The sequence below is a fragment of the Xenopus laevis genome, chromosome 1L (assembly GCF_017654675.1).
Source record: "Xenopus laevis strain J_2021 chromosome 1L, Xenopus_laevis_v10.1, whole genome shotgun sequence".
NCBI lineage: Eukaryota > Metazoa > Chordata > Amphibia > Anura > Pipidae > Xenopus > Xenopus laevis.
Genome location: NC_054371.1, coordinates 215,111,924 through 215,138,921, shown reverse-complemented (window position 1 = coordinate 215,138,921; position 26,998 = coordinate 215,111,924). Strand labels below are relative to the sequence as shown.

The following is a 26,998-nucleotide window of genomic DNA, read 5'->3' as shown; positions in this document are numbered from 1 at the left end:
TCCTCTTGTCTGGACTCCGCTGTGTACCTACAACTAAAGATGACACACGTTTGAAGGCTGCCAAGCTCACATTCTGGACAGGGAGGAGGCTTGGTTCAAAAGCGGGGTCAAAGAAACCATATGAAAACAGGAAACCCCAGTTTGAATGGAGAGGGGGGGAGGTGTGTGTGTGACAACTATGTGTTACATACAATGCTGTTGTAGCATCTCTACCTGGATAGTTTAATAACACCTCATAGCTCCAGTCATCCTAAGGGGATGGACACATGCATTTTTACGGAGCGGTTTATAAAAAGAAAAAAATACAGCAATTCCAGTTGATTTGACTTTACTATATAGAAAAAAGTTTTTCCACCGGCCAGTCTTGTCCTATCTCTCGACCTGCTGAACACCACTAACCTTATCCAGTTCTTCCTCATAAAGTCGGTTGTCGCTTACCTGAGCTTAGTCACAGACCATATTTTAAAACCCTAATTTGTGCTAATATATCGATTTTCCATAACTCCTAAAAAAATCAAAAGCCCAAAGCACAAGTACAGTATCATTGACACTCACGGGCAGATTTTTTAAGGGTCGAATTGAAATTTAGAAGTCTTTTTTTTTTTTTTTTAATTGTTAAAACTCAAATTCGAATTGTGAATAATCCAAACTCGATTCGAATTTTAATTTTGAGATTTATCAAACCATGCCCCCCATTCGAATTTGCCACCTAAAACCTGCCGCGTTCATGTATAAATCAATGTGAGAGGCCCAGTGACCAATTTGAAGGCATTCGATATTTGAGTTTTTTTCAAGAGAAGAAACTAGATTTGAGTTTAGTAATATTCGTGAGTTTTAGATATTCTAATTTTTTTTTATTAAATAATCCCCCAATCCAATTTTGAGTATATTCAAATTTATTAGAGTTAAAAAAAAAAAAATTCACATGAATTCAAAATCGACCTTTGATAAATGTGCCTCCCAATGTTATGGCCTAATAAGATCCAAAATGGGGGAGCTGTTGTGGGAATCTTTGAAAGTAGGGATGCGCTGACTTTGGGATTTAGCTGTATCAGAACCAGGATTTGCCAAAATCCAAGTGGCTGTTCAAACCAAATCCAAACCCTTGCAATTATGTGACTTTAGATCATGTGATTATGGAAATAGCAAATGTCATTGCCGCCAGATTAAGATAATTTGCATTTGCAAATTATAATTTTGATTCCGGATTCAGTAATTGTCCAAATCTGGAAAAAGTGGATTTGCATCATCCCTACACTGATAAACTGGATCATTACTATTCTGAAACTACAAACCTTTCTGGGCTGGAACAGTACGTTCAGTATATTAAATACATATCACTATATTAAATGCATTCAAGTAAAACAAAAAAAACACTGAATTTTTTTTTTTGGTAGCATACACTCATACACTGCAAAGGGCAGATTTAAAATGATCACTAGCATTCCCCTTCAACATTCAGGAAAAATCATGGAAATAAGTAAACAAGTGCAGTGTAAAGTTTTTGTTTAAGGCAGTATACAAAGATATTGGATATTAATAAACTGCTAAAAATATCAAAATTAAAAAAAAAAACTGCATGCAGCCATTAGAATTGTTTTGTAAAATTAATTTATAATCTTTTTTTTTGCAAAACCCCGTTTGGCAGTCGGAATATGTAAGGAAGAAAATATGCATTATAACCAAGTCTACAAATTTAATGCAGGAGATGAAAATGTCTGTGTGTGTTCGAAACAGACCAAAATGCAACATTGCTATGTGTCATTGGCGATTGTTGAGGAATAAAACATTTGTATTGCAGGTAGGGATGCACCGAATCCACTCTTTGGGATTATGCCGAATCCTTGGTGAAAGATTTGGCAGAATACTGAACTGAATCGGGTCAGGAAAGGAAAAAATGGAAAAGATTCTTCTGTTGTGATGAAGTAACGCGATTTCCCTACCCACCCTTATTTACATATGCAAATTAGGGACAGGAAAGGAAAAAAATCTCGTGACGAAAAGCCACGTGATTTCCCTACCTGCCCCTATTTTACATATGCAAATTAGGATTCAGTTTGGCCAGGCACAAGGATTCAGCCAAATCCAAATCCTGCTGAAAAAGTCAGAATCTCAAATTCGGTGCATCCCTAATTGCGAGTTTCAATCAGGACACACAGAGAAATGACTGGAAACAAGTTGAGAGCAATGGAATGGTCTCCAAAGCCCGTCCAAGTGCATGTACAACTGTCCATTACTTTAGCTCCATCGCGTTAAGGATCAGTGATTCGACTAGCTCAACCTCTCCAATTTGGCTTGCAAAGACTTGAAGTTTGATACAGTATTTAACAACGCCGGAGCCGGATCCATTGATTGGAGTTCCACTAGGTAGCAGGAAATTGCATCCAGGCACAGAGTGGTAAACCGGCGCCTGTAATTTAAACAATATTCATGTCATCAGAGGTGCTAATATGGTGCAAACAATACTGAATTACCTAAAATAAATTCTGCTGCATTTTAAGTTTTCCTTTTATCTTGCATCCCCAGATGTTGGATTAATTCCAAGCATAATTTGATCCTTGTTTAATGGTCAAGGGTAGTGAGAGTTAGTTTGGCAACATTGGGGACATTCAGTTACATTCGTCAATTCTAATCAAAGCACATCATGCAGTTTTAATTTGCATCACGTGATGGACTCTCCCCAGTACTGCCAGCTAGCACCCCAATCTCTAACTACTGTTGCTTGTGGCTTAAGCCTTTAGTAAAACAGGACCAATTAAAACGAGAAAACGCCGTTGTGCAGATAGTGTTTAATCACAGAGAAGCAACTTTTGTTACTTTAGATCATAAGTTCCCAAATTGCAGTTTGCACCCCCCCCCCCCAAAGTGGTTTACTGCCTCGGCAGAGTGGCCCAAGTTATAGTTTAAAACGCAATCAAATGCATATGTTACTGGTACAAGTTTCAGTGTCTGAGAGCAAAATATTTTCTTTAAAGGACAAGTAAAACTTAAAAATAAGTGAATATAAAATTAATGAGGGTGCTATTCTAAGAACTTTTGCAATGTACATTCATTCAGAGCAGCCTCTTTCTTTCTCCTGACAACTTCCTTGACTACTTGGTGGTCAGACTGGTGGGAAAATGACCAGCAGGTGGCGCTGTTGTAACAAAATTCATTCATATTAACAGTACATGTATCCTTAAATATCTTGGAATTAAAAATAAATAAATAATGAATGTACATTGCTTAGAATAACACCCTCATCAATTTTACATTCACTTATTTTTAAGGCTTAATTATCCTTTAAAGGGGTTGTTCAGCTTCCAAAACTTTTTTCAGTTCCGTCGTTTTCAGACAGACAAGAAATTAAAGACTTTTTTCCATTTACTTTCTATTTGTGACTGTTCTAATCTAACATTCAAGGTTAAATTTAAGTTTTCACCTTATGTCTTTCTGAAGCAGCCCAGGTGGGGGCAGTGACAGGCTGCAATTTGTTCTAAATTGATAAATTAGTTCATATATTTCTTAGATTTGGCCCCGCTGCGCAGAATCAGTGAGTTTCATTACAGGCAGCTGTTAGAATTGATACAATAGTTGCTAATACTGCACAGATGCTGCTAAAAAATGTATCAACTAATGGAGCAACTTGTAACAGTTCAGAATCTGCACCCGGATGACTAAACTGCCAGACTGAAATACCAGAGGGAGGAAATTTCAACTCTGAAAAAATACATTTGAAAAAAATAAATTAAACAAGAAAAGTAATTGACAAAAAGTCTATTTCCTGGGAGCAATCTGAAAACAACTCAACTGAAAAAAGTGCGTTTGGAGGGCGAACAACCCCTTTAAATTCACCAACACATGGGATATTAATATTCAGTGTTTTTAAAATGAAACTGAAAGACTACCTCTGGGAGCACCTGAAATTGGAACAGGCACTTATATAACAGTGTAACAAACTGTAACCTACAGCACTTTAATACCCCTCTGAAATGTCTGTATGTTACCCTCCCATTTAGACTGTAAGCCCTACGCCTACGGGGTAGGGTCCGCTACCCTTTTTTATGTGAAATGTATTTCTAATAATGCACCTATTGTAATTTTTTACTTCAATGACCCCTTGTTTGTTACTACTAACTTATTGTTTTGCTGTACAGTGCTTTGCCCTCAAGGAGCGCTATACAAATAAAAATATACATACATACATACATACATACATACATATAGTTCCCAAGGATTATTAGAATTACAAAACAGTCACAGATCCATTGTGTCTGAGATTAAGTGATTAAATTAGGGATGCAGCGAATCCAGGATTCAGCCTTTCTCAGCAGGATTCGGCCGAATCCTTCTGTCCGACCGAACCAAATCCTAATTTGCATATGCTGCAAATTAGGATTTGGAGAGGGAAAGCACATGACTGCCACAAAACAATGAGGTGAAAACAGTTTTCCCCTTCTCCCCCTAATTTGCATATGCAAATTAGGATTTGGATTCGCCCAAATCTTTCCCGAAGGATTCAGGGGTTCGGCTGAATCCAAAATAGCGGATTTGGTGCATCCCTAGATTAAATACAAGCTATGTAGTAAGCAATTGCTGGTCTGTACTAGAGAATGGCACTAACCTTTCATAGGAAGGCACTTTGCTTGGCTCCTGTACATACCCTGAGAGCAAGATATAAATACTTTCAAGCAAGTGCAGAGGTTTCTTCATCCTACTCCACCAGGGATCCTGTGAAAGAATTGCTTATTAGTAACCATGGGAACTGTAGGAAAGAAAAAAAAAGACTACGATTTTGGGAACCTGTCTGTCCCCAGTGAAATGGAACCAGATAAAGATTTGATTACTGCATGTGGTTAAAGTGCTCTGTCGCATGTATGGAAAGATGGAGCAATGTATAGAAAGATGGAGCAATGTAAGCAAAGCAAGGATGCAAATCTTGTAGGTTGTGGTCTCGCAGCTCAGGAGGCATGACGATGACAGGACAGTGAAAACCAGCACTTAAGGGTTAAAAGTGACCAGGGTTACCTGTGCCAGGTAAAGAAAGTATACAACGGCAATTCGTTTTTACCAGAAAAAAAAAAAAGGGAACAAAGGACTTACCCTTGCTTTAAACAAGTGATCGTACACTTCGAGTAACTTGGGAACAGGCACGTTGATCTCTTGCATTGTGTACGTTACAAACCCGGCGTCCCAGCTGAAGTTACACACCTGCTGTTCCAGGTATTTCACCAAAAATTCTATAGACAAAGAAGTATTTGTAACAATATATGAAACTGTGGAATTCCACGACACCAGGAAATTAAGGAGGGAATACATTACTGCACTTTTCCAGCAATCCTAAAGACTATGTAAAAGTTTTAAGTTTCCTGAATTAATTTTTTCTAATAGTGGGTGAGGCACTGATAAAACGAGGCCTGCAAGGTATTCAGGCTGCCAATTGACTCGTCTGTGGTTGAGTTATTCTGGCCTATTCTCAGACAGATTTATTCCAGGTCTTTCCAGTTGGTCAGACTAAACACACCAGTGACAAAAAAAAAAAAAACAAGTGACGCATTATAATGGGCCAAAGGTTTCTGTATAATGGGTTTCTGGATAATAGAAACCTGTGTGGGACATAAACACGCATCTCTCTGCATAAAAAAACAGCAGAGTTTCTAATCAATATAGTGTATCGCTTGGCTCACAATCTATAAAAAATAAATAAAAATAAAGGCCAATTGAAAAGTTGCTTAGAATTGGCCAGTCTAACATACTAAAAGTTAACTTAAACCGCATCCAAAATCAAACACATATTAACAATCTGACCAGTACAATTTAATCAAACTACATATATAGTTTTTGAAAATAAACTGCAGGTTTTAAAAAATCCCTTACTTTGTCAAATGGGTTCTTTCACTGAGGGAGGCCATACTGAGACTATAACAGAGACTATAATATGCAAATTTCAGGAGCATGCTCAGATTGTAGCACTGCCTTGAATATTCTACCCAGAATGCCTAGCTTTAGTAAACTCCTCCACTAGAAGCATCACGAGATTTCCCTATCTTGTCCCCTGCTGGTGATGTTATTATGCAAATGAAGGGCACACAGCTGAAGTAGTGGTCAGCCCAAATATGTGAAAGGAGGCATCTCCAGGGTGAACTCCGCTTCAGCTCCACTGCGTGTGAGTTTAAAGACACCATGGGTATTGCAGTCTATTTTTAGAGGCGCACACTCATGTATTACAATTATGAAATTCCAAAACTATGATAAAATTTCACCTAATTAAAGAAAAACACGGAGGCCCATGCTTAATGGCTTAGGGACCTACGAGGTTTAAATCCCTGATGTAAAGAACAGAATTTTAATGTTACTTACTAATGCTGTGAAAAGCACATTAATAAGTAACTCTATACAACATGGTAACTAAAGGGGTTGTTAATCTTGCTAACCTTTTCAATTAAGTTGTTTTCAGACAGTTCATCAGAAATAAACAATTTTTTTCAACAATGGGTATAGGACCCATTATCCAGAATGCCAGAGATCTGGAGGTTTCCAGATAATGGATCTTTTTGTAATTTGGATCACCTATACCTTAAGTCTGCTAAAAAAATCATTCAAACGTTAAATTTACCTAATAGGATTGTTTTACCTCCAATAAGGATACGTTATATCTTAGTTGGGTATCAAGTACAAGGTACTGTTTTATTACTACAGAAAAAAAGAAAAAAACATTTAAAAAAATCTGAATTATTTGATTAAAAATGAGTCTATGGGATATGGGCTTCCCGTAATTTGGAGCTTTCTGGATACTGATCCCAATAACTGTACTTTTCTATCCACTATTTAAGAATTCTGCCGAATCCTTTGTGAACGATTCGAGTGAATTGAAGTTGGATTCGGTTCAGCAAGGCACATGGTTTCGGCCGAATCCTGCTGAAAAAGGCTGAATCCTGGATTCGGTGCATCCCTAACTGAAGTGTAAAGTTTCATTTTTCCTCTTATGTATTTCTGAAGCATCTCTGGGAGGGGGTCACAAACTCTAAGGGCAGAGACACACACTGCTATTTCGGGAGATTAGTCGCATAGCGACAAATTGCTTCTTCTTCTGGCAACTGATCTCCCTGAACTGCCTTCCCGTCGGCTAGAATGTAAATCGCCGGCGGGATGGCACTTGGAAAGCTTCGTTTTCCCGAAGTTGCCTCATGAGGAAACTTTGTGCAACTTTGGAAAGCCAAAGTGATCCGAGTGTCATCCCACCAGCAATTTACATTCTAGCCAGCGGGAAGGCAGTTCTGGGAGATTAGTCGCCCACAGAAGAAGAGATTTGTCGCCGGGTGACTAATCTCCCCTAATCTGCCTGTGTGCCCTGACCCCAATGTGATATTAGTTGTTACATTTCTTATCTTTGTCCCTGCTGAGCAGACTGTAACAGTTCTAGATCACCGAGCTGCCAGACAAACACCAGAGACAAGAACATTAAAGGAGAAGGAAAGGCTACAATTAAGCTTATAAGCTTTATCAGAAAGGTCTATATACACCAGTAAACCCTCAAAGTAATGCTGCTCTGAGTCCTCTGTCAAAAGAAACATCACATTTCTTTCCTTCTATTGTGTACTCATGGGCTTCTGTATCAGACTTCCTGTTTTCAGCATAAAACTCCAGGGCAGGGCTTGAGCATGCTCAGTTTTCTCCTCTCCCCCTCCCTCCTCCCATCCCTGCTGTAATCTGAGCTCAGAGCTGTAAGTGAGCAGGGAGAGACTCGGGTAGGAAGTGATGTCACACCAAGCTAATATGGCAGCTTCTATCCTAAACAAACAGACAGCGTCTAGAGCTGTTTACTCAGGTATGGTAAAACATTCTGCAGAATAAATATAGCCTTCTAGCTTGCACTATTGTGTCTAATCTGTTGACAATAAACTGTCTTGGAGTTTTCCTTCTTTAAACGTCAATTTTGGAAAAAAAAAAAAAAAATGGAAAGCAACTGAAAAGTCTTTACATTTAGTAAAAAATTTTAACCACCCCTTAAAGAATAAAATCCTTTTTTAAAGCAGATGGGCATGTTAGCAGATATTTATTACTTACCTAAAGGAAAATAGCGAGGTGTACTGGCATAGATTTTCCCAAGAGAGGTAATTTTTAGATGAAGCGACTGCATTCGATCTACTGAGCTATTGCCCATGCTGTCACTCAGTTCTGGGAAACATAAATATGATCCGGATTAAAGATGCAAGAACTAAGAACACTTGACATTTCAAAATGCAAGCAAGGTGTCTGAAACTCTGTTGAATGGCACTTGCTTTGCTGCTTGCATGGTCACTCACTTTAATAAGCACATTGCTGGGGTAGAAATATTACTTCCAATGTGTTTTCCTAAATTAAATTAGTGAGATATATCCTTGTACAGCTAAACTGGCATATACTGCTATCCAGAACATGAAGAGTTTTTTAGATGGAGGGTGCAGTAATATTCTCTTAAAGCAGACCTGTCACCAAAACATAAAATCTGTATAATAAAAGTACTTTTCAAATTAAACATGAAATCCAAATTCTTATTTTTATTGAAGCTTTTATAGCTGTCAATCAAATATTGCCTGCCCCTCCTATGCCTTAGGCAGACAATTACTTTCACTTTCCATTCAGCACTTCCTAGATGTCACTGCTCTCCCCACATTCCCCAGTTCTCTTCACCATTTAATTGTGTAACCAGGACATGGGGATGAACATCAGGACCCCCATTCTGGTGCACAAACAAGATTCTGAGATGATACAAGACTTGTCTTAATAACAGTGTCCACAAAATGGCTCCTGCCTGCTTGTTATAATTATGAATTCCCAGACTGAAGGAAACAAGATTCAAATAATTTATATAGTATAATTAAAGTTTAATATGCTTGACTAACGTGATAAAATAGGATTTGGAAAATATTTTTCGGGTGAAAGGTCCCCTTTAATAATGGCAATGTAAGATACAAAGCACTAGCAGAGTCAGTCAGTGTAACTGGGAAGGGGCAGAGGGATAACCCTCAGAGAGATCCCTAGAAAGGCTTCAGTGAGAACACTTGATAGCCTGTGCTCTTTTATTGCCTCCTTTGTGCTTTCAGGGGTATCAGTAAAGTCAAACTAGACAAGAGGTTTGCAGGCCTTTTCAATTCAAGCCTGCCCCCCGATCATTTGATCCCCCATAGCTATGCACAAATGAAAACACTGCTGTCAGTAATTAATAGTTTTTAAAGTATCATTTGCGTTGGACTGGGGTTCCATGGACCGACGGGGCTCCGACCTCAAGTCCCAAACACCCCGCCCCTTGGACAAGAGGGTGTGGAGCGTCTGTTGTGCCACATAAAGTGGACATGGGTCATTGGAGCAATGAAGGTCGGGGCCTACCATGTTTTTCCCCCAGTCCCACCAGCCCAGAGTTTCTTTATGCATTCAGCCTAAATGTTACCCTAACTGACCTTCAGACCAGACTCCAGGAGTATCTAAGAGAGAAAGTGTTCCCAAAAAAAATATTGAGCCTTTCTAGGGGTGAGAGCACCACAGTTTTGACATCACTGCGCTCCATTCTGTGGGGCAAGATGGACAGTCTTACCTTTGTCAATTATATCTTGCCAGAGCGTCTGTACCAATATAGGATCTGAATGTCCAGCGCAGTGTATGATTGCCAGTTTGCATTCTGAAAGCCTGAAAGGATCTGCATATTGTCCAAACATCTGGGGAAAGGAAAAACAAGTTTTGATCAAAAGAAAATTAGTGGTGTGCTGGTTCCAGCCAATGCCAAGAAACATCTTTGCATTTAATAAGTGGTGGAGGGAACACAGCATTTAGTAACTGTATCTAAAAGCAACAACATGGGGGAAATATTCTATACCTTAGTTATGTCCATTAGCTGAGAATCAAGCTGTGACACTGCATCCCCCACAGTTGAATGGTGGGAATATTGTCTTGTTAAGGTCTCTTGTATTTGCAGCTGAATTCTTGCTACCTGAAAGAAGATGGCAGAAACAACATTCATGGTCACATTGAAGTAAATTCTTGCAACAAGCAGTGCAAATGGAGCAGGCTGCCCTCTTACAATCTGTGGGGCAAGAATAAGCCAGGAGAGCACTGGATCAACTAGCAGTTAAGCAGGTTTCAACAAAAAGGCTGAACGTGATGTACGTGTGTCTCATTTACACATTAAAGCAAATAAATGGTAAAAATAAATGGCATCACCTCCAACTTTTCTTCCAACTCATGCAAGAACTCGCCGTCAGCAGCAAGGGTGGACATAGTAGTGGAGCTCTTGGCACTAAGAATGGCTCTGGAGATGTATTCAAGTCGTTGCTTCAGTGAAATCTCTGGGCTGGGAGGGATGAAAGAATTGAAGAGGTAACTTCAGTGGTACATTGTAGGGGATAGTAGTATGGTAGGACAGCAGTACTGTACAGATTAAGGGATGCACTGAATCCACTATTTGTAGGGATGCACTGAATCCACTATTGGTAAGGATGCACCGTATCCAGGATTCGGCCGAACCGAATCCTAAAATTGCATATGCCAATTAGGGGTAGGAAATCGTGTGACTGTCTCAAAACAAGTAAAATGTTTTTTCCCTTCCCACCCCTAATTTGCATATGAAAATTAAGATTCGGTTTGGTATTTGGCCGAATCTTTTGCGAAGGATTCGGTGGTTTGACCAAATCCAAATCCGTGTATGCAAATTAGGGGCAGGAAGGGGAAAAAGTGGAAACATTTTTTTACTTCCTTGTTTTGTAACAAGAAGTCACATGATTTCCCTTCCTGTCCTTAATTTGCATATGCAAATTAGGATTTGGTTCGTCACACACACAAGGATTCGGCCGAATCCTGCTGAAAAAGGCCAAATTCTGTCTTAACCTTGAACCGAATCCTGGATTGGGTGCATCCCTAGTAAAGATCTACATTGTGCTGATGAACAGTACCCTCAGCCCACAGAATTATGCATTATTATTAGACTAAATTGCCAAGAGAACTGGTGGTGCTAGATGATTTTCTCAGAATATAATAACCTTGTTAGGAATATGAATCTCACAAGTGCATGTCCTTTATTTACTCATGCTTCTATTGGTATATTAAAACTGCAGCAGTAATGTTGTGAAGCAATTGGTGCTGCTTTAGATGGACATTAATTTAACCCAGTAACTATTTATAGTTTTATAATGTTATATGAAGCAATGGCTACAAAAACAAAAAAACACATTTCTGGGGAGAGTAGTACCTGTGCATGTCTGCAAGTTTGGCCACAACACGAGCAGCATTGCTGAAATTTCTGTTTTTCTCATAGTATCGCCAAAGCAAATCCATGTATCGCACTTTGTTCTGATCCAGCTTTGCCATACGCACCAAATGTGGCTCCAGAAATGGTGAATTCAGCTACAAAGACATATTTAATACATGATAAAAAATAAAATTGACTCTTAAAATACTGTACTTGTATGTATGGGATTGCTAGACAGTGCAGATTAGTGTGCAGCAAGGGTATTAAAGCTGTTGGTAGATGCTGGAAGTTTAACAGGAATTGGATGGACACAGGCTGGATATTGCTGTTGCAACAACCAAGATTACACCTTTATTGACCCAAAGTAACAATATATTTTAGGGCCACAGTCTGGTCAGTATAGACCTGAATCATCAGGCTATTTCAGTCTTTGCAAGCACCACTGGCCATTCAGCCATTGTCAAAGTACGACTAGCAGCATCCAGAGCGATAGGAACTTTAGTACAGCAGCTGGAGGGCCACATTTTGCCGAATCTTTCTTTATATAAATAATGCAGCCATACCACACTAAAGACAACCCAATGCAGCATTCTGTTCTTCAGACTTCTTACCTCCAGCAGTTTGTCAGTGAGGTCCGCCTGTATGAGCCAGTTGAAAAGCGCTATGTTGAAGAGCTCATCTGCAGAACGCTGAGCCAGCTTAAGCATTTGCTCAAACTTAAAAAGGAAAAAAAAAAAATCTTTTTAATTGTCAGAAACAGTATAATTTTCCTACTGATACAGAAACTATAATAAAAAAAAAAACCCTTGAACATCACTTTCTTACATGTATTCCAGCCTCTTCGTTGCTGAGCATGTTGGGGTCTGACGACAGGACAGGTGGGCCTGGTTTTTTGGGAACACTGGGTGATTGTGGTGCAGCTTTACTTTGGTTTACCAGCTCCTGGAGTGTATCTGTGATACACTTGTAGCTATTTAACCTAAAAGGAAACATGGCACAACATTAAGGGTTGCCGTTCTCGCAAGAGGAGAGATAAAGGCACACCTACATGCATAATTCAAGTATTGGGTATACGGTCAAAAGAAACTTCCCTTAGATCAAATACCTGCCCCTCCAGAAAAAACTATGGCATCACATTGCACTTTACCTCTCCTGAAATGCCTGCAGGCCAGCCATGTCCTCTTCAGGTTCTCCGTTCTTGTGGAAGTGGAGGCCTAGACCCTGTGGATCTTTTTTCTCTGCAGCGGAAAGGCAAAGCTCCACCACTCCCTCATAGAAGCGTACTAAAAAGAAGGGCAGTGTTAGGATGAGGTTTTGCTCTTGAACCTAATTCTCCAAAGATATATGAAATACCCAAGCCCCAGCTAGTATTTAAGCCATCAGTTCATGTACAGACAACACTTCCTCACAGCATGAATGGGAACCCAGGAGAATATAATTCCTATTATTTAATGCACTTTCTGACCTTTCGGTCCTCAGTTTCTTTGGAGACCCCACAGATGGTTTAGACTTCAATGAACACATAAGCAGTATTTTAATTTAGAAGTGTAATGTTTACCATTCTTCTGGGAATCATCTTGTTATTCTGTTAAAACTTTCCTGGCATCCTAATTAACTATTTATAAAGCTCACAAAACTATAATTTACATTAACCAGTCTTTTTGGCAGCATTGAACCACTATCGAGCTGTTAGTCTGGGGGTCTAAGGAGACACAGGCTCCATAAATGTAATATTTGTAACTATAATTTCTGGAAGGATGACAGGGATAAAATAATGGCAATTGGATTCATATTTTAAAGGGCTAGTTACTAACAGGTGCAGAGTTTGCCTCATGTCTTATTCACAACAACCAATCAGAAGTTTGCTTTTATTACATGCTGATTTGTTGCAAATGTTTAGCCTTGCCATAAACCTGACTATTCAGTCTATCCTTCCCCCAGATTTAGGGAGATGTTAGCAAAATTACCTTGTCTGTACTGAGCACACACATTTGGAAGGTCAACCTGTTGGCTTATTTTTTGGTACTCCTTTAATGACTCTCGTAGCATTCTTTCCTTTTCCTGTTTGTTTGGAACATGCCGTGATCTTTGCAAAAGTTCATTTGCCTAGAAAAAAAAAAAATACATTTGTGTGGAATTTCACTTTATATTGTTAGATGCCAAATGATTTGCCTGTAGCGCATATTTATAGGCCTTACTCTCTGCAAAAACAGCATGAGCTAAGTTTTACCTTTGAGCACACGGCATCATCTGTGCTGTACAGAAGAGGACACACTTCTTGGAGCCGGTAACTGATTCCATCTACTGATGCATTGTCTCGGATGTAGCAACTGATCAAAGATGCCGTAAGAGCCCCAGTCAACTCTTTGTCTCGGATCACAAGATCTTTAAAAGTGGTAATCTTCAGCTGCTCCTGTAGCTCCTGTGTGGAAGGACAATGACATTTAGCTTCTGTACAAGGAACTAAACACCATGTTGTTAGATGAATCAGGACAACATTTGTAAGACAGCCAGGCATTCAGACATTCCATGCCCACAAGTCAACATTTAAGCTGGTTTAACTTTGGTTCCCTAGATGATGCTTGGCTCCAATCTTCAAACAGGGACTCAAAGCAACACAAAATATACACAAACCTTTTGGAGATCTGACACAACGAGGCTAAACTGATGTTCGCAGAGTAGCTTCCACAAAGCAAGAGCTTGGCACATTTTTCTAACCAGCTGATGGATTCCTTGGAGAGAGAATTGTTCTGCCAGCTGAGCTTCAGCTGTTGAAAAGAATATGCATAATTATTAACCAAAAAAAAAAAAAAGCGGATGTCATCCCAATATTTAAAAAGGGATTACGAACTTACTATCAATTATAGGCCAGTAAGTTTGACATCTGTGTTGAGCAAATTATTGAAGGCTTGTTAAGGGATCACATTCAAAATTTTGTCCTAGTGAATGGCATTATGAGCAGCAATCAGCATGGCTTTATGAAGGATAGGTCATGTCAGGCAAATTTGATTGCTTTCTACGATGAGTTAAGTAAGATTCTGGACAGTGGTGGGGGTAGTAGATGTGACCTATTTGGATTTTGTCAAAGCGTTTGATACTTTGCCCCACAAACGACTGCTTTCTAAACTAAGGTCTGTTGGGCTTAATAAAGTCATTTGCACATGGATAGGAAACTGGCTACAGGATCGGGTACAGAGAGTGGTTGGTACATTCTCTGCTTGGAGTAAGGTTCTTAGTGAGGTCCCGCAGGGCTTGGTATTGGGTCCACTTTTATTTAACTTGTTCATTAATGAAGTTTGCAGATGACAAAACTATCCAGCCCAATAAATTCCATCCAGGATGTGGCATCCTTGCAACAGGATCTTGACAAACTGGCAATCTGGGCAGCTAAGTGGCAAATGAGATTCAATGTGGATAAATGTAAAGTCATGCACCTGGGATGTAAGAATATCCACTTATACCCTTAATGGGACTGCACTAGGCAAATCCATTATGGAAAAGGACCTTGGAGTCCTTGTAGATGATAAACTTGGCTGTAGCAAGCAATGCCATTCAGCAGCATCAAGGGCAAATAAGGTCTTGAGTTGTATTAAAAGGGGCATTGATTCACGGCAGGAAGGGGTCATTCTTACACTGTATAGAACACTGGTAAGGCCCCATCTAGAATATGTCGTACAGTTTTGATCTCCATCACTCAAACAGGACATTATTGTATTAGAGAGGGTACAGAGAAGGGCAACTAAGCTGTTAAATGGTATGGAAAATCTTAACTAAAAGGAAAGAATGGCCAAATTGGGGATGTTCAGGCTGGAGAAGAGGAGCTTAAGGGGTGATATGATAACTATGTATAAATATATAAGGGGATCATATAATAATCTCTCTAATGCTTTATTTACCAGTAGGTCTTTCCAGCTGACACAAGGTCACCCATTCTGATAAGAAGAAAAGAGGTTCCGCCTAAATATTCAGAAGGGGTTTGTTACAGTGAGAGCTGTGAAGATGTGGAATTGTCTCCCTGAATCAGTGGTACAGGCTGATACATTAGATAGCTTTAAGAAGGGGTTGGATGGTGTTTAGCAAGTGAGGGAATACAGGGTTATGGGAGATAGCTCATAGTACAAGTTGATCCAGGGACTGGTCCCATTGCCATTTTGGAGTCAGGAAGGAATTTTCCCCCTCTGAGGCAAATTGGAGAGGCTTCAGGTGGGGTTTTTTGCCTTCCTCTGGATCAACTGGCAGTTAGTCAGGTAAACAGAGTTCAAAGGTTGAACTTGATGGACGCATGTCTTTTTGCAACCTAGCTTACTATATTACTAATACATAATATGACTTACATGTTTAGGCTTACATGGGCTTATTCATTTTGCACAGGGAAGCCCGGTGTCCTCCAATCGACTGAAGAGAAAGATTTAACGATGATTACAAAAATCTCCTTTTCTCCATTGTCGGCTTGGGGGACACAGGGACATACCAAAGCTGTCCCCTTGAATAGGGCGGGTAGGATAAGACTTCGTGGAAGAGACCACTGCGGCTTAAAGTACCTGCCAAAGCACGAGTCTGAAGCCGCAACGGTATCGAAAAGGTAGGATTTTGCAAAAGAGTGGATAGATGTCCACGTAGCTGCCTTGCACAGCTGCTCAGCCGAGGCTTGGTTTCGGAAGGCCCAGGTAGTGCTCATCCCCCTGGCGGAGTATGCCTTGAGACCGTGTGGGGGCGTTTGCCACAGTGCAGTGTATGCCCATCCTATGCAAAGATAGCCCTTCCTGCAAGAATTTGCGGAAACTGGGGATGGAAAGACTTACAAACTCCCCGTCATGCCAAGTACACCACCACTGGTATGTTTTCCGTACCCTGTGATAAGTCTTTGCAGAGATGGGATTGTGGGCTGCCGCATTGTCTTCACCTACTTGTCAGAAAACCCCTTGAGCTTCAGAATCTGGGTCTTAAGAGCCACGCCGTCAAGTTGAGATTTTTCGGCTTTGGATAGTGAGAGAAGGTCCAGCAAAAGAGGGAGACTCCAGGGTTCCTCTATCGTGAGGTTGAGGAGATCCGTTCGCCTGGATCCAGTGAGTCTGCTCCAGTGAGTTCTGGATTCCTGGGATGTATATGGCTGACAGCAGTATTTGAAATATAAGCTTGACCTCGTTCAGTGCCCCTCTGATTCTTGTTTCCCCCTGGTGTTTTATGCAGATTACTGCCGTGGAATTATCAGATTGGATTTTGACGGCTTGTCCTGTCAGATCCCTCTGCCAATGCTCGAGGCGGATTGGCAGGATCTCAAGCGTGAAAACCTTTAAAAGTTTATAAACGGTGTTATGTTTTGCGGCTCCAGACTATTTTTCTTTAGTGGCAGAGGGGGGCAAAATGTTTTTTTTTGATAGTAAAGGTTGCTGACCCCTGGTCTATGTAGCATTCCCACTACTGTTTTATGGGGCTGCTGCTCATGTTAGATTTCAAAAACCGGCACTTTTGTCCAATAGAGCCGGAATGCTTCTTGCTAAAATAAAAACTCTACATGGAAGATATGTGCCAATGTTTGAAGTCCAGTACGCCTCTACTGAAGTCCCGAACAGCCGAAGTGGCGAAAAGACCCAATGTCACGAAAGGAGGCAAAGTTGAAGTCCTGAAGCCACTAGTTCAATTCTACTGAAAACCAATGTGTGTTTTTAAATTTTTTTAATCCTCTGGTCACCAATGTATTATTTTAATACTCTCTAGGCCCCTGCCACCAATATTTTTTTTAAAAATATTCTCTGGGGCCACAAATTATTTTTCAACTTGTAAGGGGGGGGGGGGGGGTTGGGGCACGGTACCAATGTTTTTTTTTTTTAACTTATAGGGGGGCCCGGTCACCAATTTAAAAAATAAATAAATTATTACTGGCCCCGGCACCAGTTTTTTTTTAACTTATAAAAAGCTATTGCTGGTCAGGGCCCCCTTATAACTTGTGTGTGTGTGTGTGTGTGTGGGGGGGGGGGTTACCATTTTTAGCGTCAATGTCTGTGTGGTCTTTTAAAGGTGGTGTGGAGTGGGAGGGATCTGGGGTTGGCTGGGGCCCCAAAACTTTTTGTACGGGGCCCGTGATTTCTAATGACGGGCCTGTGGCCAGCAACATCATGAGACATCAGTGCAAATGCTGCATAAACATTGACAAGCAGGAAATTGATACAGTGGACCTGTCACCCAGACACAAAAATCTGTATAACAAAAGTCCTTTTTAAATTAAACATGACAAACACTGTTTTTTATGAAAGCATTCATAGCTGTTGTAAGCTTATTTAAAAATCTCAGCTGTCAATCAAATATTGTCTGCCCCTCCTCTATACCCTGGTCATAGAGGCGGGGCAGACGATTACTTTCACTTTCCATTCAGCACTTCCTAGAAATCGCTGCTCTCCCCACATTCCCCTGTTCTCTTTATCATTTAATTGTGTAACCAGGACATGGGGATGGACATCAGGTCCCCCATTCTGGTGCACAAACAAGATTCTGAGATGATACAAGGCTCCTGCCTGCTTGTTATAATTATGAATTCCCAGACTGGAGGAAACAAGATTCAAATAATTCATATGGTGTAATTAAAGTTCATTTTGCTTGACTGATGTAATAAAATAGGATTATGAATATTTTTTTGGGGTGACAGGTCCCCTTTAATCTTAATTGGGAACAATTATTTTTTCTAAACATTTCCAATTCTAAAATTCACAATAGTTCCCCTTGAAACTATGAGAAAATATGCTACCCTGTCTGCATATCAAGACCAGGATTCAACAGCAGGGATATACACTTTTTACATGCATCCTGGTGGCAAGACACTTTCACACTTATTTCAGCATCTCAAGCAACTTACTATGGTATTTCCTTTGCAGTTCCTGTTGGGCTTGTTGTGAACTTCCAATGTCAGGACGTCCCAGGCTTACAAGTCGCTGCTGGCGATTTGCAGGTGTACCAAAGCTGCATCAATGGGGGAGCAACACATTATATTAGTGTTCCTTTTCTTTATTTACATAGTTATATATACTGTATAGCCATAAACAGCGGCGGAACTATAGAGGAAGCAGACCCGGCAGTCGCAGGGGGGCCGGATTGTGGGGTCTGCATCCTCTATAGCGAATAAAAAAAACCCTCCTCCAGCCGCTCTCTCTTACAGGCGAGGAAGGGGGAAAGCATGTCAGATGGGAGTGGGCGGGACAGGAAGTGGGCGGGAGGATGGGGATCATAGTGCGCCAGTACCCTCTGAAGATTTTTTTGCAGGGGGGGTATGTAACACATTATACAGATATCAGGAGCCGCACAAAACTACAGAACCCCAGGCATTTACACTGTCAAAGAACCCTGGTAACTTCTAATATATGCCTTTGATATATACAAAAATGTATTTAGACCTACAAGTCTCACTAAATCAGTAAAAGGGGTGGTTCACCTTGAGGTAAATTTTAGTATGTTATAGAATATCCAATTCAAAGCAATTGCTCTTCATTATTTATACGTTTTACATTTTTAGTTATTTTCTTTTGACCCTTTCCAGCTTTCAAATATGGGTCACTGACCCCATCTAAAAACAAATGCTCTGTAAGGCTACACATTTATTGTTATTGCTACTTTTTATTAATGCCTCTCCTATTCATATTTTAGTTTCTTATCCAAATCAATACATGGTTGCTAGGGTAATTTTGACCAAAGTTACCATATTGCTGAAATTGCAAACTGGAGAGAAGCTAAATATAGAGCTGAATAACTCAAAAAAAAACACAAATAAAAAATGAAAACCAATTACAAATTGTCTCAGAATATCACCGTCTACATCATACCAAAAGTTAATTTAAAGGTGAACAACCCCTTTAACTAAAAATGTATAGCAAAAAAAAAAATGTACCTACATGAAACAGCCATGGCTGCGCTGTCACCTATTATACACAAATACTTGTATCATATATGGTTTTTTAAAAAATTAGTGGTGAGCACAACTTTCCCTTGTTTGTTATAGTTATACAGGAGCAGTGACCAGCTCCATGTTGTAGCTCCCACCCTTCCCAGCTATAGTCAGGTGATCCCACTGGTGTCTAATAAAAGGGCAGCCAAGTTTGGGAGTTTTACTTTGAAAGCAGCAAGTAAGTTGCAGGTAAAACTTAGTCCCTTTGTAAAATGTATAATTAAGCAATAGAATTCTTAATGAATCAGATGAAAATTAGGCGTAGGACTGGCCAGATATGGGATGACTGACGTAGTTGGCCAACTTAAATATATTGCAATATATGGACAAACAATCCCTGTATTGTTTAAAGGGTAAGGCATTTTTCAGTAGCAGTATGCACAAAATGTCTCCGTCTTAAATATATTGATAATGGGTTGAGTGCAGAGGACTCTTGTATTTGACTATATGTATTTTGTGGTCACAGCCTCATTGCACCCCCCGCCTAATGGTTTTAAAAAATAGTGGTGAGCACAACTTTCCCTTCCCACCCCTAATTTGCATATGCAAATTATGATTAAGCCAAATCTTTCGCAAAGGATTCGGTCGAATCCAAAATAGTGGATTCGGTGCATCGCTAATTCATTTAAAATACATACCCGGGGTTACCAAGAGATCCAGCAGTAAACTGGGAGTAACGATCAAGAAACTCCAGTAACCCTTTGAGCTCTTTAAGAACAGACTCCAGATGCTGTGGCGTGACACTGCTGTCAATCTAAAAAGGGGGTAAAACAGGCTGTGAGTTGAATTTTAACTTAGCCTTAGAAAGAAGAGAGTGATAAAGATATAAACTACATTTGCACAATCATGGTCGAGGTCTAGGGAAACAACACTGTGGCACAAAGGGTGATGGAACTCTACAATAGCGGCACCTCTATATCCTCTCTCATTGCCTGTAAAGAGGGACCCCATAAACAATGGCATCATAATTATTTCCCTGGAGTAAGCACAATTTGGTAAAAAGTCGGAAGGGTATTAACCCCTTGTTGCACGACAACACTTTCCATCTATGGCTAAATTACAATTGTCGAATGGATGCTCACTGCAATAGTGTCTGAAAGAACAATATCAAGCAGTTTAATGACAGCAGGCCCAAAATTCAACCCTCACCCAAATTGCCGACTATGGCAAACTGCTGAAATATAAAGTCTGCCTTCAGAAGAACATTTATACCTAGAAACTTAAAGGGCTGGAACAACTCTGATAGTGCTAGACTTAATATATGGTATAGTCAAAATATTACCGCTGTCACTTCTCTGTTCCCGCTCTGGAAGGTGTTTTCCACTGCTACGCTTCCATCCCAAATATTACTGGAAAGCAATAATATCCCAATTAATATTTCACATTTAAAGGAGACATTTTGTGTAAAAAATGTAAAAAAACCCCAAAAAAAACCCCAAGAACGTACCAGTGCGTTATACTCATTTAGATATAGAAGAATTGTGCTTTAAAAAGTAGTGTTTCAGACTGATTTATTGAATATTTCTGCAAAAACCCTAATAATCCCTCCCTTCTCTTTCACTTCCTGCTCTCTGAATTCAGAGGCTCTGTTGGGTATAGAGATGCACCAAATCCAGGATTCGGTTCGGGAGTGGGCCTTTTTCAGCAGGATTCAGCCGAAACGAATCCGAATTTGCATATGCAAATTAGGGACGGGGAGGGAAATCATGTGACTGACAAAAAAATGTTTAAAAAAATTCCCCTCCCCACCCCTAATTTGCATATGCAAATTAGCATGCGGATTCGGCTGAATCTTTCACGAAGGATTTCGGGGGGGTTCGGCCGAATCCAAAATAGTGGATTCGGTGCATCCATAGTAGGGGAGCCAGTGGCATTCAGCTCACTGAACTGTAGGACAGGAACCAATCAGCAGCTAGCAGGACCTGATAGGGAACTAAAGCATGTCTTTGCTTGTGTGACTGCAGGGCTGTGATTGCCTGTCCCCCTCCTACTGTGCTTCTGGCAGGGACTGTTAGGACACGCCCACCCCTCATTTGAAACAGAGACCAGTAAACATCTATAGAGAGCTCTAATAAAGGGGCTATTTTTTAAGATAATTTTTAGCACCATGTAAAAGCAACACTATATATTACTCAAAATTGCCTACACAATTAGGGTTTTTTTCATTTAGCCTACATGTGTCCTTTAATTTCAACAGGTCATCTGCTTTGTACAGACTGCCCCTTTCTCCTTTCCAGAGATGCTTCATCTGTGAGTTTGCCCACATAAAGGAGGCATGGTTCAGACCAAAAGCAGATACTTTCTGGTCAGTATTGCATACACCAATATAAGGGGAGAGGTATTAATGTTACGCAAAGTGACTTTTTATTCATACACCTCAATAGGATAACTCAAAAGTGTCCCTATAATCTCTTACCACTGCTGGAGTATGACCATCGGACAAACTGACACTTTCAGAATGACATTTTAGCACTTCTCTTATTTACTTGGCATTCATATATTTGCAGGTCAGTCATTTCATTAATATTCCACAGGGTAGAAGTTTATGAATCATATATATATTTTAAATAAAAATTTGGGGATGACCCCTAGATTTTTTTGCAAGTTTCGGGCTAAGTATTTTTCAGGCATAAAAGGGACAAAAAGGTATCTTAATAATTGTAGTAAATCTCACCCGATAATGCGGCAGAAGTAGATGCAAATACCATTATGCTTTCCTGAAAAGACAATTTCTGTTCCCATCATGCCAGGTACAGCAGGAGGCTGAGGCGCAGGGGTTGCAACGCCATATGCTGGAGTAGAAACATTTGGAGGGCAGGCTCCTAATAGGGGAGAAACGCAAGTAGTTCAAACTTACACATACATTTGAAAATTTAAATGAGCACTGACTTCAAGCAAAACATACCTTGTGTTGGGGTTCCCAGGAAGCTAGGATTTGGCATTGGACTGCCTACAGGAATAGGTGAAGCTTAAAATAAAGGAGAGATTTTAAAAAAAAAAAATAATTAGGTACCAAAGTGAAGGATATGTGGTGTAAGGCTCTAATTAATAAACACAAAGCCTGAAATTCAGACTTTTAATTTGTGTGTTCAACCAGGCAACATACGAGTTAACTGATCTAAACATGCCCAGTTAATAACATTAAAGGAATTGTTCAGTGTAAAAATAAAAACTGGGTAAATAGATAGGCTGTGCAAAATAAAAAAATGTTTCTAATATAGTTAGTTAGCCAAAAATGTAATGTATAAAGGCTGGAGTGACTGAATGTGTAACATAATAGCCAGAACACTACTTCCTGCTTTTCAGCTCTCTTGGTTTCCACCGATTGGTTACCAGGCCGTAACCAATCAGTGATTTGACGTAGGGCCACATGGGTCATAACTGTTGCTTTTGAATCTGAGCTGAATACTGAGGATCAATTGCAAACTCACTGAACAGTTATGTCCCATGTTGCCCCCTTCAAATCACTGACTAACTCAGAGTTAGAGAGCTGAAAAGCAGGAAATAGTGTTCTAGCTATTATGTTAGACACCCAGTCACTCCAGCCTTTATACATTACATTATTGGCTAACTAACTATATTAGAAACATGTTTTGTTTTGCACATACAATCTACTCATTTTTTATTTGTACACTGAACTGTTCCTTTAAATACAGATAAAACTGGACGTGGTTAATTATAATCCTTTATAGAAAGACTAGACATTGGCAGTAAATATTAGCTATTAATCCCCATATTTATACCAGCGAAGATTCACCTACCTACTGGCAGAGGAGAACCAAAGATAGGCCCAACATTACTGGGTGCATGTAGTGCTGACTGTACACGCAACTGAGCCTCCCCACCATACCTAGAAAGGAAGAAAAAAGTCCGAAATTAAACTTCCGCTTGCCTAAACACACACACAATCTGCATGGAGTTTAGCCTATGCACTTAATTATTACATATTGCTATAATTAATGCCTGCAATGGGTCATATTGCGTAAAAGCAGTATAGTTCAGGGGAATTATTTGAAGACGATAGTCCTCTAAACAGCAGTAACTACAAAAAAAATGTAATAGTTAATAAAAAACATCCAATAAATGAATGTATTAAAGGGGCTGTTCACTTTCCAAACACTTTCAGTTCAGTTGTTTTCAGATTGTTCACCAGAAAGATTTTTTCCAACTGTTCCATTTTTTTAAATGAATTAATTTATTTTTTAACGGTTTTTCCAAAATTGAAGTCTAAAGTTTAACGTCCCTGTCTCTGGTGTTGAGTCTGGCAGCTCAGTGATTCAAGTGCAGATTCTGAACTGTTACAATTTTGCAACATTTAGTTGATCCATTTCTCAGCAGCATCTCAGGAGTATAAGCAACTATTGTATCAATTCTAGCAGCTGCCTGTAATGAAACCCAGGGATTCTGCTCCGCAGGGATAAAGATAACAAATGTATCAACTAGGGGTGAGAGATTTTTTTCACCGTGTTTCACAGTATAAATGACGCCCGTAGACTTCAATGGGAGAAAAAAATAATATAGCATGGCATAAATATCTGCTGCGCGTCAATCAAAATTTATTGGCCATAGACTAATGCATTATGGCGAATTTTCGCCGGCGGCAAATTTTTGGCAGAGCAAAACAGGTTAAATTCACCATCCCTAGTATCAACTAAATGTGCAAATTTAAAACAGTTTACAGAGTCAGCAACACCCTTTCCAGGGTGTTGCCGACTCTGTAAACAGTTTTAAATTTGCACATTTAGTTGATACTAGGGATGGTGAATTTAACCTGTTTTGCTTTTGCCAAAAATTCGCCATAATGCATTAGTCTATGGCCAATAAATTTTGATTGACGCGCAGCGAATATTTTTGCCATGCTACATTTTTTTTTCTCCCATTGAAGTCTACGGGCGCTCTGATCGCTTCATTTTCCGAAGTTGCCTCACGCGGATACTTTGGGGCGACTTTGGAAAACAAAGCACTCAGAGTGCCATCCCGCAGGCGATTTATATTCTAGCTGGCGGGAGGCTGTTCTGGAAGATTAGACGCCCCCAAAAAAGAGGAGATTTGTCGCTAATCTTCCTGAATCCAAGCGTGTGCCCTGACCCTTAGAAAGACATAAGAGTGAAAATTGAAACTTTAAACTTCAAAACTAAATATATGGCCACACATAGATAAGCAACCCATTTAAATACAAAGCATACTTTTCAAATGATTCAACTCCAAATTCTAATTGCATTTAACATGTTTCACGAGTTGCGCCTCTCATGGGTTAGAGGACATAAAACTTTCAGATCCATATCTCCATACATACAAACACAGAATGCCATTAAATCTCTCCTTCTCTTTAAAAGTTTACATGCTGGTTCAGCCAAAGACACAGAATTTCATGTAATTTCATGTAGGCATGGGGCTCTTTGTGTAGAAAGGATGATGTTACCTGAAAAATGCACGTGCAGCCCAGGAAGAAACTTCTCTGTCAGAAGCAGCAGATGAACATGCAAGAATCAAGCAGGTTGCACAAGCCTGATTCTCCTAAATAAAGCAAAAACAGGTTTACAAAAAAAAATCTGTCTGGTTCATGCACAACAATAAGGTTACCAAACATTTAAAGAACATATAAACAAGCAATTACCTGATGTAACTTGAAAAATCGCTCTATTTCCTCCCCATCTCCTCCTGAATTGCTAACGAGAAGGTGTCGTAGCTGATCCACTGGTCTAAGTTTGTAGAAAATATGGCTTCCCTACAAGGTGATAGAGAAAATACAGTCCAATTATCCAGGCCTATGGTTGCTAAAATTCCTCAAGAACCCAGCTCACACCACCTTGCTTTTATTAGGTATGCCTATTGTAAACTAACTGTAAGCATAACAACATCTAATATTTATGAACAAAGTAAAGATTAATGCAATGAACTTGGATAAGATATTTAAAGAAAAAAAAATCTTTGACTGTGCCTGTGTGCAGTGTACAAATTTCCCTAGCAACCATGCATTGCTTTGACTACGAGTCTAGATTATGAATAGAAGGTCTGATGAATAGAAAGATAAATAATACAAAGTAACAATAAAAATAAATTTGAAGCCTTACAGGGCATATGTTTTTCGATGGGGTCAGTGACCCCCATTTGAAAGCAGGAAAGAGTCAGAAGAAAACCTATATAAAAATTAATAATGAGGACCAACGGAAAAGTTGAATAAACACACACATACCTGGGCAGACAAGAGCACAAAGCGTTTGGGAGGAATCATATGTTGCTGAATAATAACCGGAGAGTCAGTGAGAGGGATAAGATCTTTGTTTAAAGGGGTCACAATTTTATCTGCCTTCTGTTCATCTACTGCAGACAGAGCCCAGGAATGACCATCCACCTGAGTAGTCACCTACAGAGAGAAATAAGCCATGCATTCTCATTGTTACTTTGTCATTGGTCAACACTTAACAGGATGAGGAAATAGCCATTTTGCTTTGTACACGGAGGTCTGTTGGATTTGGTGATGCTATTTGACTATGGTTACAGAGCTGGCTGAAAGATTGCAAGCAATGTATCTGTGTTTGCAAACTGCAGAAAAAATGCATCCAAACTGGCAGAAGGAGATCCAACATGGATGAATGTTAAAATTATGCAGTTTTTAAAAATATGCAGGCTATTGATATCCTCAATAGGATCAAGAGAGGTACATCCATTGAATTATAGCAAGCAATGCCAGTCTGCAGCAAAACAAATTTGAGAAAGAAAAAACAACTAAGCTGATTGTATGGAAATGAATAATTGTTGTAGTGAATAATAGAGATTTACCGTTACATCTTTTTCTCTTGACCTACATTGGGGGACATAGGCACCATGGGGACGAAGATCCTGCAGCTGGAGAGCGGACACTAAGATTTTTGGGCTTCATCCACTGCTCTTTCCTACTGGCTTCAGTTTCACTGAAGAAGAAACAACATATAACCCAAAACAGAGTCCCTCAACCCCCTCGGAACTGCCGTAACAGTAAAAAAAACTCCCAACCTGGAGTAACTTGAACTTGATTAAGTTGTCTGGTTGTATTTGATTCAGGGAGGGAAGACCCGTGTCCCCCAGTGCAGGTCAAGAGAAGAAGATTTAACAGAGAGATCTCTCTTTCTCTTGCCTATATTGGGGGACACAGGCACCATGGGGATGTCCCAAAGCAAGCCCTGAGGGCAGGACACAAATCCCTAAGGTGCTCAGTTAATCACAGTCTGTAACAGCTTCCTCCCGAAGCTGGTTTCGGCTAACGCCTGTACAAGCGTGTGAAGGTGTGTATGGAGGCCCAAGTACCTGTTCGGCCGAGGCTTGATGCTGCAATGCCCATGACGTGCTGAGAGATCATGTGGAATGAGCTCTGATATTGAATGGAGATGCTTTTCCCTTCATTGCATAGGCTATGGTGATAGTGTAACATATCCACTTTGCAATGGTGGTCTTGGATGCTCTAGTTCCTCTTCTTGGACCACTTGGAAGAATGAACAGGGCATCAACCTTCTGTAAGTTTTCATTGCTCAGACCACATCCAACTTGTTCAGTCTATTTTCTATTGGACCTTTAGGGTCCAGGCAGAGTGAGGGTACCATCAAATCCTGATTAAAATGGAACTAGGAGACCACTTTATCCTGGTGAACAATAGTGAATGGAGACTTGCATGAGAGTGCTGCAAGTTCCGACACTCTACAAGCTGATGTGATACCTAAGAGAAATGCCACCTTTTCCGTGAGCGTAGATAGCAGAACAGTGTCTAATGGTTCATATGGATCCTCCTGTAAGATTGACTGCACCAAATTCAGGTCCCAGGGTGAAACCGGACATCTGTATGGGGGAACTAGTCTAGTTGCACCTTGTAGGAATGTTTTCACATTACT

The 26,998-nt window shown here is 40.0% G+C and overlaps 1 protein-coding gene across 1 annotated transcript in view; it reads right to left on the bottom strand.

Annotated features, from left to right (window-relative positions):
- Positions 1-1,681: 1,681 nt before the first annotated feature.
- The window catches only part of nup155.L (nucleoporin 155kDa L homeolog), a 48,802-nt gene continuing 23,485 nt past the window's right edge, over positions 1,682-26,998 (bottom strand). Inside the window, 23 exon segments of the mRNA NM_001087331.1 lie at positions 1,682-2,410; positions 4,604-4,710; positions 5,083-5,219; positions 8,047-8,157; positions 9,554-9,674; positions 9,833-9,946; positions 10,177-10,306; positions 11,201-11,355; positions 11,812-11,916; positions 12,026-12,179; positions 12,348-12,483; positions 13,168-13,306; positions 13,431-13,622; positions 13,835-13,968; positions 18,051-18,154; positions 19,772-19,887; positions 20,416-20,482; positions 21,808-21,955; positions 22,039-22,101; positions 22,895-22,983; positions 24,556-24,650; positions 24,751-24,861; positions 25,330-25,500. Of these exon segments, the coding sequence (NP_001080800.1) occupies positions 2,272-2,410; positions 4,604-4,710; positions 5,083-5,219; positions 8,047-8,157; positions 9,554-9,674; positions 9,833-9,946; positions 10,177-10,306; positions 11,201-11,355; positions 11,812-11,916; positions 12,026-12,179; positions 12,348-12,483; positions 13,168-13,306; positions 13,431-13,622; positions 13,835-13,968; positions 18,051-18,154; positions 19,772-19,887; positions 20,416-20,482; positions 21,808-21,955; positions 22,039-22,101; positions 22,895-22,983; positions 24,556-24,650; positions 24,751-24,861; positions 25,330-25,500 (2,838 nt within the window). The 3' untranslated portion in view covers positions 1,682-2,271.